Raw genomic sequence first — 18312 nt, forward strand, 5'->3', positions numbered from 1 at the left:
CCTTCATTTGTGGTGCCTAAATTTTGTGTTCTTAGATCATCAAAATCCCTCACCACCATCTCACTGAAAATACACACACACAAAGAAAGATAGCTATATAGAGGGATAAATAGAAAGGCTGATTGGTTGATAAATAAGGACTCTGTTCATGATGTCACTTCACATTTCACCAAATATGTTGTAGCAATTAGTTGTAAAGTCTCTCATAGTCCACTATAAAATCTATCAATCTGCTTAGCTGCCTCCAGTCCCCACTTTCTTTACCTTCCCCGCTTAATAGATAAAGGTCCCCTTCTTCCACCTGCGAACAAAATTCCACTTGTGCTCTGGATCTCATTCATTTTTCCTTCATCAAGGATTTCACTTCTGCTATTAACTTCTTACTCTGTTGCATTAACAAATTATCTCTCTATTCCCAATGAGTATATAAAATGAATCACAAAATTACATAGGGAATGATATGTAATGCCATGTAGTGGACTGTCATACAAGAATATTAAAATTATCACCATGATTAAAAATAGATAAATATAGTTTTTAGTATAGTCATAACATGATGTATAGGAGTAAGAGGCTAAGGCTCTAGGGTAACTGGAAGTCACAAAGAGAGTTTTGATATCTCTTCTGTCTTGGGTTCCCAGGGTAAATCTCTTTATCACTATGGGAAACCACAGCATGTTCAGTGAGTTCATCCTCCTTGGGCTGTCTGCTGACCCTCAGGCCCAAATTCTTCTCTTCATGTTGTTTCTGGTGATTTACCTTCTGACCTTGATGGGAAACCTGGTGATGCTGCTGGTGATCAGATCTGATTCCCATCTTCACACACCCATGTACTTCTTTTTGGGACAACTATCTTTCCTGGACCTCTGCCACTCGTCTGTCACGGTACCTAAGATGCTGGAGAATCTACTCTCTAAAAGCAAAACCATCTTAGTAGAGAGCTGCCTGGCTCAAGCCTTCTTTGTGTTTGCCACTGGGGGCACTGAAGCTTGTCTGCTAGCTGTGATGGCCTATGACCGCTACGTAGCCATCAGCTCCCCTCTGCTCTATAGCCAGGTGATAAGCAATCAGCTCTGTGTCAGGCTGGTATGGGGCTCTTGGTTCCTTGCTTTTGTTGATGCTCTCATCAATATACTCCTGGCTGTCAACTTAGATTACTGTGAAGACCAAATTATTCCCCACTTCAGCTGTGAACTGTCTTCTCTCTTCCCTCTGTCTTGCTCTGACACCTCCATCAACTTCATACTCCTCCTATGCTCCTCTGTCTTGCATTTCTTTGGAACTTTCATCTTGATCGTCTTCTCTTATATCCGCATTGTCTCCACCATTATGAGTATCAGCTCCACTTCTGGCAGAAGCAAGGCTTTCTCCACCTGCTCCTCCCACCTCACTACTGTGATCCTGTTCTATGGCTCTGGCTTCCTCAGCTATCTCTTGCCAACCTCAGGCTCCTCCCTAGAAGTTATCTTCCCCTTGCAGTACACTGTGGTCACTCCCATGCTCAATCCTCTCATCTACAGTCTGCAGAACAAGGAGGTGAAGACAGCCATGAGAAGAATCTTAAGAAGATACATTAACTCTTTTGTGTAGTGAACAGAACAGAGAAACAGGACCAGAAAAAGCTAAGCTACTCAGAACAAGATATATGGTAACTGGAAATTAATCATAATTATTTTTGACTGTCATGACAGCTATTGAAAGATATGTATGTGCCAGCATCTTAATATATGATTCAGAAGAAGACTAAGCTCTAGTTTTAACGTTATTAATGGTCAGCCCCATTCAAAGGAAGGGATGTGGGTCAGATAATTTCTCCAAGGGAAATTGTGTGTGTGTGTGTGTGTGTGTGTGTGTGTGCCTCTGTTATTTTTCCTGCCCAGTATATTTTGACCCTTCCTTTAGTAACTGCTCTCTCTTGCTTACAGAAAGTAACACTTCTCCATTTTATCTAGCTTGTGGGACTCCCCTGCAGTAGCTTCTGAGTCTACTCACCACAGGGTGGTCTTGTGACTGAGAAAAGGTCACCCATTTTACTCCTATCTCCTAATGAGAACTATCCAGGTCTCCCTACTACGGAGATCTCCTGAGATACACTGTCCAATGTGCTTCTTCACATGAGGTTTTCCTACAGACAATTAACAATAACAAATTAGTGTTTTCACATATAAACTCTTTATCTCAACAGCTTTGTGGGCACTAAGGAATATTAATAATTCCTTTTTTATAATGTATAGCCAAGAACCAGAAAAGTTGCCTGAAAGTATAAGGAACAGGAATTTCAAACAGGTTGAACACAGTCCAGAATCTGTTCACAAAAACCTCCTGGAGTCTGGTGTCCTCTATAAAACATCACTTTGTTTTACTAATGAGAACTAAAGTCAAAATATCTTGACTGAGCTAACGAATCCAAATTGACCCTGGAATTGGCATTTAAAAGTAAACTATAGCCTTCACTTATTCCTGGTAAGATGTGTGAATTTTTTATTTAATATACCAGGGGGCACAAAAGACAGCAAATATTTTAGTCATACTATGTTGTAGAAATAGAGCGCACTATGGTATTCAGTGGCAAATTTATACTATACCACCTGTGATCACCAAAATTCATGCACCCACCAAGAATAAAGCTATAGTTATTGAGAAACTGCTGCTGTCATTTGTATGGTGGGGATGAAAATATTAATATCCAAGGACAATTTCAAGCAAGACAAGTTCAAATCTGAAATTTCGAACCTTATTGCTTGTGGCCCAGAGATGACCTTAAGCCAAACTCAGATTTTATGGCTTGCTGAATTATAACTCTATTCAAATTGAGTTATCATATTGGACTGCATATATGAAATTAGGGAATTGATGAAGAGTTGACCTGTGATATCAAGGAGGATTGAATGATTCAGAAAATCACCAAATCCTCCAAATCTTCAAACCATTCAAAAGTACCCCACTATGCTTTCTTCACCCAAGCTTCTACTTGATGGAAAATGCACATGATTTTTCTCATGCCAATCTCTAACTGTTAGTTTCCAGGATTCAAAATTAACATGACCTGGGGGTAAAATGAAGAAGCAGAAAATAGATGTGCATTTAAATCAACAGTAGTCCATTAGTTTCTATTTTAAAACTCTGAAAATAATTTGTGAAAAGTGATTTTAAGTATGCTCACCAAAGAGTGTGAACTTAATATTTCAAAATTAACTTTAAACCCTTATATATAAAAACATGTATGATTTTATGAAAATGCATAAATGAGATCATTTCATGTATGATGCTTCATGGTGCTCCAGCCTTATTTCTTTTTCTTTTTTATTTCTCCCTCCTTTCCCCTATTTCTATTCTTGTTCCAACCACATCACCTCCCTATCCAGAAGCCCAAGTTAATAGAATATATTTCCTTTCATAACTTTCTCAATGCTCATATAATCACATGTATACTTACAAATATATATACAAACATGCAGGTTCATTACATATACACGGCTGTTGTCTTTTTAAAATTTCCTTTAAATATGACAGCTCTCTAACACTACAAGATACAGGCATATTAATCTAGGTCAAATATTTCAGTTCCAAATTATTCTTTCAAATGTAGCCTAATATCCCATTGAAATAATGTGCCATAATTTATACAACTATCTTTTTATGGGTATTTCCTTTACTTCTAAATGTTTGACATGATGAACAATAAATACACAGATGTTAATCCTTAAGTTTGGATGTTTTTATTTATATAGGGGTGAGTGTCAGAATGGAACTTCAAAATCAAAATGGATATAAATCTTAATTTGAATATATGATGCTAAATTGTTTTGGAATATGGAAAGCTCACATATTCTAAGTAATGAGTAAGTATAGTTTCTCCATACACACTATATACAGACACTTTCAATGTTTTTCCTTCTGATCAGTAATGTAGTAGTCTCTTCATTTATTCTATATTCTTCATACCACCAGTGAGTATTACTATCTTTCTACATATCAAGCATTTGGATTTGCCTCCCATCAGTGGCTTATTCATATTGTTTGTCTATATCATTTTTTGTCTTTCCTTTTACATTCCTAAGACTTAAAAATGTCTTTATTATATTATATTTTTTAAAGATTTATTTATTTATATAAGCTCTGGGTACAGTCAGAAGTGCAGGAGGGTGAGAGAATTCACCAGAGCCAAAGCGGGGAGCAGAACAGGCAGAGGACCAAAGTACACTGCTGAGGGGAGCAGCGGGCGGCAGGAGAGGTCTGCGCACCATATGGGACCCTCTCTGGTGGCCGGGGATTAAACGGCGCTGCAGAGGCTGCGGGCAACTTCGCAGCCCAGCGCTCAACCGCTGGGCCACCAGGGGAGGCCCTATTATATTATTTTTTATTGAGGAAACATTGGCATAAAACTTAAAAAGGTACACTATCTTTCACACCTCTTCAGATGTATGAACTATGCACACCACACCCAAAGCCCCCATAAGCTCACTGTGGCCCCTCCTCCCTTATCCTCTATGGTCACGCTCCCCTCCTGTTAGCCTGAATCTTACAGTAATATTTGTAGGATTGTTTGCTTCAGTTTTGGCTGTTCCCATGTTTTGTTTCTCTATCTTCCATATTTGAGTAAAATCACCTGATAGTCTTCTTTCTCCTCTGACTTATTACACTTAACCCCTTCCAGTTCCATCCATATTGTTGCAAATGAAAACATTTCATTTTTATATAGCATTTGTAAAAACTTGTACATTATCAATAATGTCACTTGTAATCTATGTTCAAATATATGTTCTATTGTCCATTTATTTTGTTATATAAAAGTTTAAACATTTATGGTTAACTATATCTTCATTTGTTCTGATAGTGTGTAGAATTATTATAATTAAGAAATCCCCTAATTAGGAGGAAAGAGCACAAAGAACCATGGTGGGAAATTTATGGAGACTACACACTAATGAGCTAATGTTTGCATGGTATGTCATGCTTCATTGTTAAGTTTTAATCTATTTGTGTTTTGTGTGTGTGAAGTAACACTGATTTAGAGCATTTTATAGGTTTTTGAGAAGGGAAACAAATGCAAAACGAATGGAATTGCATCAAACGAAAAGGTTTCACGAAAGAAATTATAATTAAAACAAAATCCTATACCCTACTGAATGGGAGAGATATTTGAACATCATACAACTAACAAAGGGCTAATATCCAAGATTTCAAAAAAGCTCGCACAACTCAAATAAAAGAAATAAAAAACCCACAAAAAAAAAATGGGCAGAAAGTCTAAGTAGGCACTTCTCCAAAGAAATCATGCAGATGACCAAAACAGGTTCAGGAAAAATGTTCATCATCACTTGTCATCCAAGAAATGTAAATAAAAACCAAAAACATTTAAAGAAGTAATATTTCCCCCAAATAGAAGAGGATGAAATATTCCCAAACTTATTTTATGAGGTCAACATTACCCCAATACCACAGGCAAAATAAAGACACGACAATGAAGGTATTATATAGGTAAATAATCCTTTTAAATATAAATATAAACATTATCAACAAAATAATGGAAAACTGAATGCAAAAATTAAAAAGATCAGACAATATGATCAAGTGAGGTTTAACCCTGTTATGCAAGAATGGTTCAACATACACAAATCATTAAATGCGATGCCCATATTAATTGAATAAAAGATAAAAATAATATGATCACCTCAATAAATGCAGAAAAATCATAAAACAAATTCAATATCCTTTCATGAAAAATTCTGAACAAAGGGCCTCCCTTTGGAGGGGTTAAGCACCGCACTATGAAGCAATCCACAGGCTCTGCAGCATAAGTTTGACCTCTGGCCAGCCACAGAGAACACACATGGCGCAGCAGACCTCTCCTGCCTCACCTGCTGCTCCCCTCAGCCGTGTATTTCAGTCAGTCTGCCTGTTCTGTTCCCCACTCTGTCTCTAGTGAATCCTCTCACCCCCTCATCTCTGGCCTGTACCCCAGCTCTTGTATGCATAAATAAAAAAATCTTTAAAAAAAATTCTCAACAAAAAGAAATATACCTCAACATAACAAAATATATATTAGAAAAACAATAACAGAATATTCAACAGTGAAAGATTCTCCTGCCACCTCATCACACGTGAACTATCACACTGCCAGATTTCAAACAAAACTACAAATCTCTGATAATTTTAAAAGACTAAAAAATGAGCGCATAGATCAAAGGAACGGAATTTACCCAAAATCATTCCCACATGTACAATCAACTAATATTGACATGTGGGTCAAGCATACTCAATGGGGAAATTATAATCTCTTCAACAAATGATATGAGCAAAACTGATTAACCACATGCAGAAAATAAAACTGAACCGCCAATCTTATGCCATTCACAAAAATTAACTCATATTGGATTAAAGACTTACACTAGACCTGAAATTTTTATAGTCCTAAAAGAAATCAAAGGAAAAATCTTTTTGCCATTGGTCTTGGCAACCATTTTCTGGAAATGACATCAAAAGCAGAAGCAACAAAAGCAAATATCAACAACTTTCAAAATAAAAACCTTCTGCAAAGCAAATGAAAAAAATCAGCAAAATGAATGACAATCTATGGAAAGGACCACATCAAATTCTGAATTTAATAGAATCAACATCAGAAATACCTGTTTAAAAATTGAAGATGTATAGATGCTTTGTAGATCTTCAATATCAATCCCTCATCAGATGTTCGGTGTGCCAATATTTTCTCCTATTCTGTAGGGTCTCCTTGTGTGGGTCACTGCCTCTCTCACTGTATGGAAGCTTTTTAGTTTGATATAGTCTCAGTTGTTTGTTTTCTCCTTTGTTTTCCTTGCTGCTGGTGAGTCTGCAAAGATGTTCCTGAGATTTATGTCATGGAGTGTCTGCCTTTGTTTTTCTCTATGTATTTTATGGTTTCCGCGCTTACATCCATGTATTTTATCCATTTTTAGTTCAGTTGCATGTGTGGTGTGTTATATAATGACCTAATTCTTTCAATCTTTTGCATATGTCAGTACACTTTTCCCAGCACCATTAAGTAAGAGACTTTCCTTGTTTCAGTATATACTTTCCTCCTTTGTCATATATTAGTTGTCCAAAAATATGTGATTTTATTTCTGAGGTCTCAATTTTATTCCATTGGGTCTGTGTGTCTTTTTTTGTTCCAGTTCCATGCTGTTTTAATTATTATGGTTTTACAGTATGCTATGAAATCCCTAAGTGTGGATGCCTCGTTTTCCCCCTTTTTAGTAACATGTCATTTGTGACAACAAGGATGGAACTAGAAGGGATTATTCTAAGTGAAGTGAGTCTTAAGGAGAAAGATAAAAGAATACCTGTATGTTTATTGCAGCACTATTTGTAATAGGCAAAACCTGGAAACAACCCAAATGTCCAAAAACACAAGACTGGATCAAGAAGATGTGGTATATATATATATACATACACACATACACATACACACACACAATGGAATACTATTCAGCAATAAAAAAAGATAAACTCATGCCATTTGCAGCCACCTGGATGGAACTAGAAGGAATTATGCTCAGTGAAATAAGTCAGAAGGAAAAAGAAAAAATTCGGATGATTTCACTTATAAGAGGAATATAAGGAAACTAAATAAGACATCAGGGGAAAAAAATAATAACAAAATGAAACAAAACAAAAACAGATAATTATAAAGCAGAGATATGCTGCAGGGGAGGAGGAGGGAGAGAGAGAGGAGCACAGGGACTGAGGTGATGGTGCACAGGTGTGTTGGTGAAGGAAAATCTATGGGGACTACATCTGAGGGAAGGAGGGAAACAAACATTGTTTAAAAATGAACAATGATGTAAAAACTAAAAAAAATAAAAGGAGAAAGATAAATACTGGATGGTTTCACTTAGATGTGGAATCTAGAGAAAGCAAACCAAAGATCAGACAAAGACAAACTGTATGACAGACCCTTGGAGCAGACCATAGGTCTGAGACACTCAGGAGGAGGGGTTGAGGGAGGGCAAGGGGGAGAGTGGAAAACAGAGGGGGAAAGTTCAGTAAAGTGTGTTGGAGGACTCTGGGCACTTTGGTGCCAGAACAAATATGTTGACCACACCTGAGAGAAGAAATCCTATGCTGTGAAAAAATAGACAAGATTGTTTAAAAACAAAAATTAAAAATAAATGTAATGTATGCAAAATGTAATATTTGCATTACAAAATAATATCAAAAATTATATTTTCATGTAGCCACATAGGAAAAATTTGAATATCGTTTGAAGGTGAGAGCGAAGTTAAAAGCAGGGAATTTGGGAATAAATTTGTTGTATATAAAAAACACACAAAAAAACCCAAATTCTTACTAGGTACAATTTAATTAGTTAAACTCACATCTCTCTTTTTTTGTTGTTGTTGTTGAGATTTATTTATTATTTATTTATATAAGCACTGGGTACAGTCAGAAACACAGGAGGGTGAGAGAATTCACCAGAGCCAGAGCAGAGAGGAGAAAAGGCAGACTGACGAAGTGCACTGCTGAGGGGAGCAGCGGGCAGTAGGAGAGGTCTGTGCGCCATGTGGGACCCTCGCTGGCCAGCCGGGGATGGAACCGGCGCTGCAGAGGCTGCGGGCAGCTTCGCAACCCAGCGCTTAACGCTGCGCCACCCGGGAGGCCCGAACTCACATCTCTTTTATTGGAAACAATGATGAACTTTTTTCGATGCCTAGTGACCTTCTGAACATCGACTTTGGTGAATTGTCTGTTCATACCTTCTGCACTATTATTAATTGGATGTGATTTTTATGGTTGAATTTTGTGAGTTTTTATATATTCTGTATATTAATCCCTTATTTCACTTCTTTTTCAACTTAGAGTCTTTTTATTTCCTGTTGTCTAATAGCTCAGGCCAAAACATCTATTAGTAAATTAAAGAGGAATTGTGACAACAGGCATCCTTACCTTATTCCTGATATTAAGGGGGAGAACTTTCAGTATTTCATCATTAGGTATTCTACAAGCTGTTGGGTTTCTGTTTTATGGCCTTTATTATATTGAGGTAGATTGAATCTTTAGTGTTTTCATAAATAGATGTTGCATCTTACAAAATGCTGTCTCTGAATCTTAATATTATCATGTTAATTTTATATTTTCCTTTTGTTAAAATGATGTATCACATTTGATTGATTTATGTATAATAAACCCTCCTTGATTCAGTGTATGATCTTAATGATGTCCAGTTTAATTTGATTTGCTAGTATTTTGTTAAAGACTTTTGTGTTGTTGTTCATCAGGAATACTGGTCTATAATTTTCTTTTTTTTGTGCTATCTTTATCTGGTTTGGGCATTAGGATAATGCTGCCATTGTAAATTGAATTGGGAAACATTTCTTGTATTTTAAGAAAAAATATTTGACAACATGAGGATTGGTTTTTATATATATATACACATATATTTTACATCATTCTTCATTTTTGTACAATGTATGTTTCCTCATTTCAGGTGTAGTCCCTGTAAAATTACCACCACCCATTCACTCATGCACCATCACCTTAGTCCCTGTGCTCTTCCCTCTCCTGTTTTGATCTCCCCTCCCCCCACTGCAGAATATCTCTGATTTATAGTTGACTGTTAATTTTTTAATTTAATATAATTTTTTTCCTGATCCCTTATATGGTTCCTCTATATTCCTCCTATAAGTGAAACTATCTGATATTTTTCCTTTTCCTTCTGGCTTATTTCACTGAGCATAATTCCTTCCAGCTCCATCCATGTTGCTGTGAATGGCATGAGTTTATTTTTTTTTGATTGTTGTGTTATATTCCTTTGTATGTATATATACCACATCTTCCTGATCCAGCCATCTATTTTTGGGCATTTGTCATAACTTACCTATTGTAAATAGTGCTGCAATAAACATAGGGGTGCAGGTATCCTTTTGAACTAATGTTTTTGTGTCCTTTGGGTAGATTCCTAGGGGTGGAACTGCTGGGTCATATGGTAGCTCCATTTTTAATTGTCTGAGGAAACTCCACAGAGCTTTCCATAGAGATTGGACCAGTTTGCATTCCCACCAGAAGTGAAGGAGAGTTCCTCTTTCACCAGGTCCCTGACAATATTTGATGTTGCTAGTTTTTTTAATATGTGTCATTCTTACTGTCATAAGGTGGTATCTCATTTACATTTCCCTGATTATAAGTGATATTGTACATATACCTTTAGCCACTTGCATTTCATCTTTGAAGAAGTGTTTCTTTAGCTCTTCTGCCCATTTTTTGACTGGATTGTTTGCTTTGTTTTTGTTGAGTCGTGTGAACTCTTTGCAGGTCTTTCTGTATGGAGTGCAAAAATTTTCTCCCAGTCAGTAGGGTGTCTCTTTTTCTTTTGGTTAATGCCTCTTTTGCTCTACGGGAGTTTTTAGTTTTATGTAACCCCAGCTGTTCCTCATTTCCTTCACTTTCTTTGCCTTGGGGGATGTGTCTTTAAAGATGTTATTAAGATGTATGTCACATAGTGTTTTGCCTATATTTTCCTCTATATATTTTATGGTTTCAGGTCTTATGTTCAATTATTTTATCCATTTTGAGTTGGTTTTTGTGCATGATGTGAGGTAGAAGTCTAGCTTCATTCTTTTGCATATAGCAGTCCAGTGCTCCAAGCACCATTTATTGAACAAACTGTCCTTGTTCCACTGCATATTCTTTGTTCCTTTGTCAAAGATTAGCTGTCCATAAATATGTGGGTTTATTTCTGGACTTTCTACTGGAGTCCATTGGCCTGTGTGTCTATTTTTGTTCCAGTACCATACTGTTCTAATTATTATGGCTTTGAAGTATAGTTTCAAGTTTGGGAATGTGATACTTCCATTCTCCTCCTTTTTAGTCAGGAGAGCTTTGGCTATTCGAGTTGTGTGTGTGTGTGTGTGTGTGTGTGTGTCTCCATATGAATATCATCAATATTTGTTCTATCTCTTTGAAGAATGTCATTGAAATTTTTATTGGAATAGTGTTTAATCTGTAAATTACTTTTGGTAGGATGGCTATTTTGATAATGCTAATTCTTCCAAGAGGATTGGTTATTTTTAAAAAGTTTGATAAAATTTATTTGTAAAGCTATCTAGTCCTATGCTTTTGTTTTTTGAAAATTGTTTTTTTTTTTTACTGTTTCAATTTCCATGCTTGTCCAACTCATCTGTTTCCTCCTAGGTAAGTCTTGGTAAACTATATTGATCTAGAAATTTGTCCATTCCTCAAATTTATCAAATTTATTGACAGCTGGTAATTTCTTGTTTTGCTCCTCTTTCATTGTGATTCTGTTGATTACTGTTCTTTTCTGTTCCTTTCCAGCTTAGTAAGTGGTTCATCTATTTTATTATTGCAAAGAATCAATCCTTAGTTTAATTAATTTTTGTGCAGTCTTTTTGATGTCTATTTCATTTATCTCCACTCTTATTTAATTATTCCTTTAATTATTCCTTAACTTTGGGTATTCTTTGTTCTTCTTTGTGAAGTTGTTTTAGATATTCTTTGTTCTTCTTTGTGAAGTTGTTTATTTGGGATCTTTTTCTTGTTTCTTAACTTGGGCCTGTATTGCAATTATCCTTCCCCTTATGACCATATTTGCTGGATCTCATAGCTTGTGTCATAATTTTCATTCCTCTCTAGGTATTTTTTTTAATGTCTTCTTTAATTCTATAGCTATCTAGCAGCTCCCCATGTCTTCATAGTTTTTCCTGTTTTATTCCCTTATAGTTGATTTCTAAATCTATGGCATTATGGTTGAAAAGAATACTAGGTATAATTTCAAACTTTATAGTTTATTGCCCCTACACATGGTCTGTTCTTGAATATCTTCCAGGTGCACTTGAAAAAAATGTGTGCACAATAGGTTTGTAGTGGAGTGTTTTTTTCTGCCGATGTCTGTTAGACAAATTTTGTCTAGCTTCTCATTCAGGACAATTGTTTAGTCATTTATTCTTCGTCTGATTGATCAAAAAAAGATAAATTCATGCTATTTGTGGCAACATGGATGGAGCAGAAAGGGATTATGTTCAGAGAAAATAGTCAGAAGGAAAAGGAAAATCATCTCTAGTCAGATAGGCTAAGAAAAATAAAGACAAAAATGTCCAATATTAAGAATTAAAGAGGAAAATTACTGTTGATGCTATAGATATTAAAAGAATAATAAGGAAATATAATTTTATGTGTGTAAATTCAAAAGCTTAAATGAAATAGGAAAATCCCTCTAAAACCACAAACTGTCAAATATTACTGAAAAAATTAATAACATGAAGCTATATATGTTATAATAATTCATAGTTTAAAATATTTCAAAAAGAAGATGGTAAATGTTCACTGATGAGTTCTACCAAATATTTAGGGGGGAAATAGTGCCAATTCTTCACAAACTCTTCCAGAAAATTGATAAGGATGGAGTGCTTCTCAACTCTTATGAGGCCAGAGTATCAAAACAAGACAATTACATTACAAATAAAGACAATCATAAGCCATTACCCTTCATTAACAAAAAAAGAAAAATCTTCAGCAAAGTATTAGCAAATAGAAATCTGGGCCTCCCTGATGGCACAAGGAGTTAAGCACCGCGCTATGAAGCAATCCACAGCCTCTGCAGCGCGAGTTCGATCCCCGGCCGGGAGAAACCCACATGGCGCAGCAGACCTTTCCTGCCTCACCTGCTGCTCCCCTCAGCAGTGTATTCGGTTGGTCTGCCTGTTCTGTTCCTCACTCTGTCTCTGGTGAATCCTCTCGCCGCCCCTCCACCCAGCATCTCTGGCCTGTACCCCAGCTCTTGTATGCATAAATAAACAAATCTTTAAAAAAAATAGAAATCAGCATTATATAAAATGGAAAATATATTGTAACCAAGTGAGAGTTATCCCAGAAATGCAAGACTGGTTCAACACTTAAAAAAAAAACAATTAATCAATTAAACTCTGTATAATGGATTTAAGAAGTAAAAAAATATCATCTCAATGGAAGCAGAAAGGGCTTTTGAAAAAATTTAGTAACTATTCATTATAAAACCTCTCAGCAGGGCCTCCCCTGGTGGCACAGGTGGTGGAGCACCGCGCTGTGATTCTGTCCGCAGCCTCTGCAGTGCCAGTTCGATTCCGGCCACCGGTGAGGGTCCCACATGGCGCAGCAGACCTCTCCTGTCTCGTCCGGTGCTCCTCTCAGCAGTGTATTTCAGTCAGCCTGCCTGTTCTGTTCCCTGCTCTGTCTCTGGTGAATTCTCTCACCCTCCGGCACATCTGGTCTGTACCCCGGTTCTTTTATAAACAAATAAATATTAAAAAAAAAGAAACTTTTATAAAAAAAAAGAAAAACCTCTCAGCAACTATGAGTAGAAGGAAACCTTTCTAAATTGATAAAGAATATCTTTTAAAAAAACTGGGTAATATCATATTTAATAGTGACAGAATAAATCCTTTCTCACAAAAATTGAGGAAAGGAAAAATATCTACTATCATCTTTCCTATGCAGCATCAAACAGGAAGTCCTAGAAAGTAGTGCTTACAACTAACTACAAAAGGAGTAGAAAGGTGTCTCTGTGTGTGTGTGTGTAAGAGAGACAGAGGGGGGTGTACAATTAGAAAGCAATAAAATGCAAACTTCACATGATATGGTTGTTGACAGAAAATCTGAATGAAACTGGAAAATAAGTGAGTTAAGCTAGGTCAATATACAAAATCAATAATATTTTCATATACTAGCTATGTATAATTGATGTAGAAATATAAAAAGGCCATTTATAATAGCACCCCAAATTATGAAATACTAAATTATAAATTTAATTTAAAAAACATGGGATCTTTATAAAAACTATAAAATGCTGAGAAAATAAATAAAAGAAAACACAATTTAGTGGAAAGATATATTGTGTTAATGAATTAGAAAATTAAATATTGTTAAGATATCATTTCTCCACAAAATAACCTATAGATTAAATATAATCTGAATTTTGAAACAAATGAGTGAATCAAGAAGATGTGGTATATATACGCAATGGAATATCACTAAGCAATTAAAAAGATATACTCATGCCATTCGCAGCAACATAGATGGTGCTTGAAGGGATATTGTTAAGTGAAAAATAATTCAGAAGGAGAAAGATAAACACTGGATGCAGTCACTAATATGTGGAATATAAAGTAACTATACTAACAGCCAGAAAAAAGCAAGCTTAAAAATTAACCCTCAATAGCTGACTACAGAACTGAAGGGGAGGCGGGTAGCGTGGGGTAAGGGTAGGAACAAAGAGGAAAGGAATCATGATGGTCTATGGCTGTGAAATATGGGTGAGTTGAAGGTGGGTGCAATAAGTGGTAATTCCTGATGGAAGTATGCCATTATTACCTCAATTTTAAAAATTAAACATAAATAAAATGGGAATTTTAGTAGAAATCAGAAAGCTGATTCTAAAATATTCATGGAAATGCAAAGATGATAAAATATCCAAAACAAATTTGAAAAGAACACAGCAAGTTATGCTATGGATGCAGAAAAGTGGTTCTAAAATTTATGTGGAAAGGTTCAGATTAGCCAACACAATAATGCAGGAGAAGAAAAATATCTAAGACAATATAAAGCTATGGGAAGGGGACCAATTGACTATTGTGAAGGATTATAGTTGCCTTGTTGGTGGGTGTGGTATGGTAACATATATCTGAAGAGGTGTAAATCTTTGCCTCTAAATCACAGAGTGTTGTAAACCAATATTACCTAAAATAATAATAATAATAATAAAATTAGAAATAAAAAGACAATATAAAACTACAGTGATTAGGACAGTGTGGTTTTGGCAAAAGAATACACAAATAATCACTGGAACAGAATAGGGAGCCCAGACAAACATGGTTGATTGATCTTTGACAAAGGAGCAGTTCATTGGAGAAAAGATAGTCTTTTTAACTAATGGTGCTGGAAAAAAACATTGACAGTGATGGAAAAAAATATACACATCAACCTTGTATATTCCCCCCAAAATTAGCTCAAAATGGATTATAGACTAAATGCAAAACACGAGACAATGAAACTTCTAGAGAATAACATAGGCGAATCTAGGTGAACATAGGTTTAATGTTGGCCAATGACATTTTTATACAACACCAAAAACAACACACAAAAGGAAACTTGATAACTTGCATTTCATTAAAATTTTAAAACTTTTGCTATATAAAAGACAATGGCCAAAGAATGAAACAAGCCACAAGCTGAGAGAAATATTTATTAACCACATATCTGATAAAGGATTAGTATCTCAAATGTATAAAGAAATCAAAAAACAAAACATCCAGTTTAAAAAATGGGCAAAAGTTCTGAACAGATACCTCACCGAAGGATATATACAAATAGCAAATAAGCATATGTAAAGATACCTAATCGCATATGCCACTAAGGAACTGTAAATTAAAACAATGAGATACAACTACACACCTGCCAGAATGACTAACATACAGAACATTTTATTAAGCACCAAATGCTGGCCAAGGACATAGAGCAATAGGAAGTCTCATTACTACGGGGAACACAAAATGGTTTGGTCACTTTAGAAGACAGTTTGGTGATTTCTAAATAAAACTGAACATAATCTTACCATATGATTCAGCAATTACATTACTTGGTTTTTACCTGGATGAGACGAAAATTGTACACAACTGTTTAGTGGTTTTATTCATAAAAAACATGGAAGCAAAAAAGATGTGCTTTCTTGCTTTCTTATTCATTCAGGTGAATGAATAATAAGCTCTGATACATCCATACAGTGGAATATTACTCAGTGATAAAAATGAGTGAACCACCAAATCACAAAAAGAAGCCAGGGATTCTTAAACAGGAATCACTAAGTGAAAACAGTTTACAAGCTGAGAAAGTGATATACTGTAACATTCCAATTATATTATAATCTAGAAGAAGCAATACTGGAGATGATAAAAAGATCATTGGTAGTCAAAAATTCATGGGGAGAGAGGAAGAGATGGAATGTTGTTTAGGGCAGTGAAACTATTCTCTATGATGCTGTAATTTGAATATATGTCATTATCCATTTGTTAAAACTATAAAATACAACACAAAGAGTAATAGCATCTTTCACTGTGCGGAAGAAATTTTTCAGTTTACTGTAGCTCTGTTTATTTATTTTTTTATTGAGTTTTTCTTTCCCTTGTAGGTGAATCCCAAAAAAAAATCTCTAAGGTCAATGTCAAGGAGCATGTTGTTTTATGTGTTTTTGGTTTCAGGTCTTACATTCAAGTCTTCAGTCCACTTTGAGTTCACTTTCGTGTATGGTGTAAGATAGTGTTCTAATTTCATTCTTTTGCATGTCATTTTCCACTTTCCTAAACCTCATTTCTTTTTTTTTTTTTTGCAGTACTATTTTTTTTTTAATCTTAAATTTTATTTTTATATTCCCCCATACAATTGCAAACGCCCCATTCTGACCCCAATCCTTCCCCTCCCGCCCCCCACCCCCCAAAAAGTGTCTCTGGTTCATAGTTTTTTGTTGATTTTGATTTTCACTTTCTTATATTCATTTTCCTGGTCCCTTATTTAAGTTTTCTAGATTCCTGCTATGAGTGAGACCATCCGGTATTTTTCTTTTGCTTTCTGGCTTATTTCGCTGAGCATGATCCCTTCCAGCGCCATCCATGTTGCTGCAAATTGCATGTGTTTATCTTTTTTGAATGCTGAGTAATATTCCATGGTATATATGTACCACATCTTCTTGATCCAGTCATCTACTTTTGGGCATTTGGGTTGTTTCCAAAGCTTAGCTATTGTAAACAGTGCTGCTATAAACATAGGGGTGCAGGTGCTCTTTGGAATTGATGTTTCTGTGTCCTTTGGGTAAATACCTAGGAGTGGAATTGCTGGATCATATGGAAGCTCTATGTTTAGTAGGTCCAGAAATCTCCACACAGCTCTCCATAGTGGTTGGACCAGTTTGCACTCCCACCAACAGTGCAGAAGAGTTCCTTTTTCTCCACATCCTCGCCAACATTTGTTGTTGCTAGTTTTTTTAATATGTGCCATTCTCACTGGTGTGAGATGGTATCTCATGGTAGTTTTGATTTGCATTTCCCTGATGGCAAGTGATGTTGAACATTTTTTCATATGTCTGTTGGCCATTTGCATTTCCTCTTCAGAGAAGTTTCTTTTTAGCTCTTCTGCCCATTTTTTGACTGGATTATTTTCTTTGTTGTTGCTGAGTCTCATCAGCTCTTTGCAGATTTTTGTGATCAGTCCTTTATCATTAGTGTTGGGTGCAAAAATGTTCTCCCAGTTGGTGGGGTTTCTCTTTGTTTTTGTTATTGTCTCTTTTGCTGTGCAGAAGCTCTTTAATTTGATGTAGTCCCAGCTGTTTATCTTTGTCTTCACTATCACTGCTTTGGGTGATGTGTCTGTAAAGATGTCTTTGATGTGCAAATCCCGTAGTGTTTCGCCTATATTTCCTTCTATGTATTTTATGGTTTCAGGTCTTATGTCTAGTTCTTTAATCCATTTTGAGTTGATTTTTGTGTATGGTGTGAGGTAGTGGTCAAGCTTCATTCTTTTGCATGTAGCGACCCAGTTTTCCCAGCACCATTTATTGAACAAACTTTCTTTGCTCCAATGCATAGTCTTTGCTCCTTTGTCAAAGATTAGTTGACCATAAATCTGTGGGTTTATTTCTGGATTTTCTATTCGATTCCATTGGTCTGTATGTCTGTTCTTGTTCCAATACCATGCAGTTTTGATGATTATGGCTTTGTAGTATAGTTTGAAGTCTGGGAGTTTGATGCCTCCATTTCCTTCTTTTTTTTTCAGTAGAGCTTTGGCTATTCGGGGTTTTTGGTGATTCCATATGAATTTCATCAATAATTGTTCTATTTCTTTGAAGAATGCCATTGAGATGTTGATTGGAATAGCATTGAATCTGTATATTGCTTTTGGTAGGATGGCCATTTTAATAATGTTTATTCTTCCAATCCATGAGCAGGGGATGTCTTTCCATTTCTTTGTGTCTTCTTCTATTTCTTTTAACAGTGTTTTATAGTTTTCTTTGTATAGGTCCTTTACCTCTTTTGTTAGATTTATTCCCAAATATTTGATTTTTTTTGTTTCAATAATAAAAGGGGTGCTAAACCTCATTTCTTGAAGAGAATTTCCTTGCACTATTGTATGTGTTTGGCTCCTTTGTCATAAATTAGTTGTCCATATATGTGTAGGTTTATATCTGGGCTCTCAAGTCTGTCTCCTTGATCTGTGTTTTTTATTTTATTTCAATACCAATCTGTGTTTTATTATTTTGTAATAGTTTGAAGTCAAGGAAAGTGATGCCTACATTGT

At 35.7% G+C, this 18312-nt stretch overlaps 1 protein-coding gene across 1 annotated transcript; it reads left to right on the top strand.

The window, feature by feature from the left end:
* The first annotated feature begins 660 nt into the window (after positions 1–660).
* LOC119246956 (olfactory receptor 8S1-like) lies at positions 661–1590 on the top strand. The gene has a single exon (XM_037513192.1). It carries the CDS (start codon positions 661–663, stop codon positions 1588–1590), a length of 930 nt encoding a protein of 309 aa, XP_037369089.1.
* Positions 1591–18312: the final 16722 nt, after the last annotated feature.

Source organism: Talpa occidentalis, unplaced genomic scaffold (assembly GCF_014898055.3).
Source record: "Talpa occidentalis isolate TD23 unplaced genomic scaffold, MPIMG_talOcc4v2.1 talOcc4.16, whole genome shotgun sequence".
Lineage (NCBI taxonomy): Eukaryota > Metazoa > Chordata > Mammalia > Eulipotyphla > Talpidae > Talpa > Talpa occidentalis.

Excerpts from the sequence above, each read along its gene's own strand:
- LOC119246956 (XM_037513192.1), top strand. The coding sequence starts at position 661 with ATGGGAAACCACAGCATGTTCAGTGAGTTCATCCTCCTTGGGCTGTCT.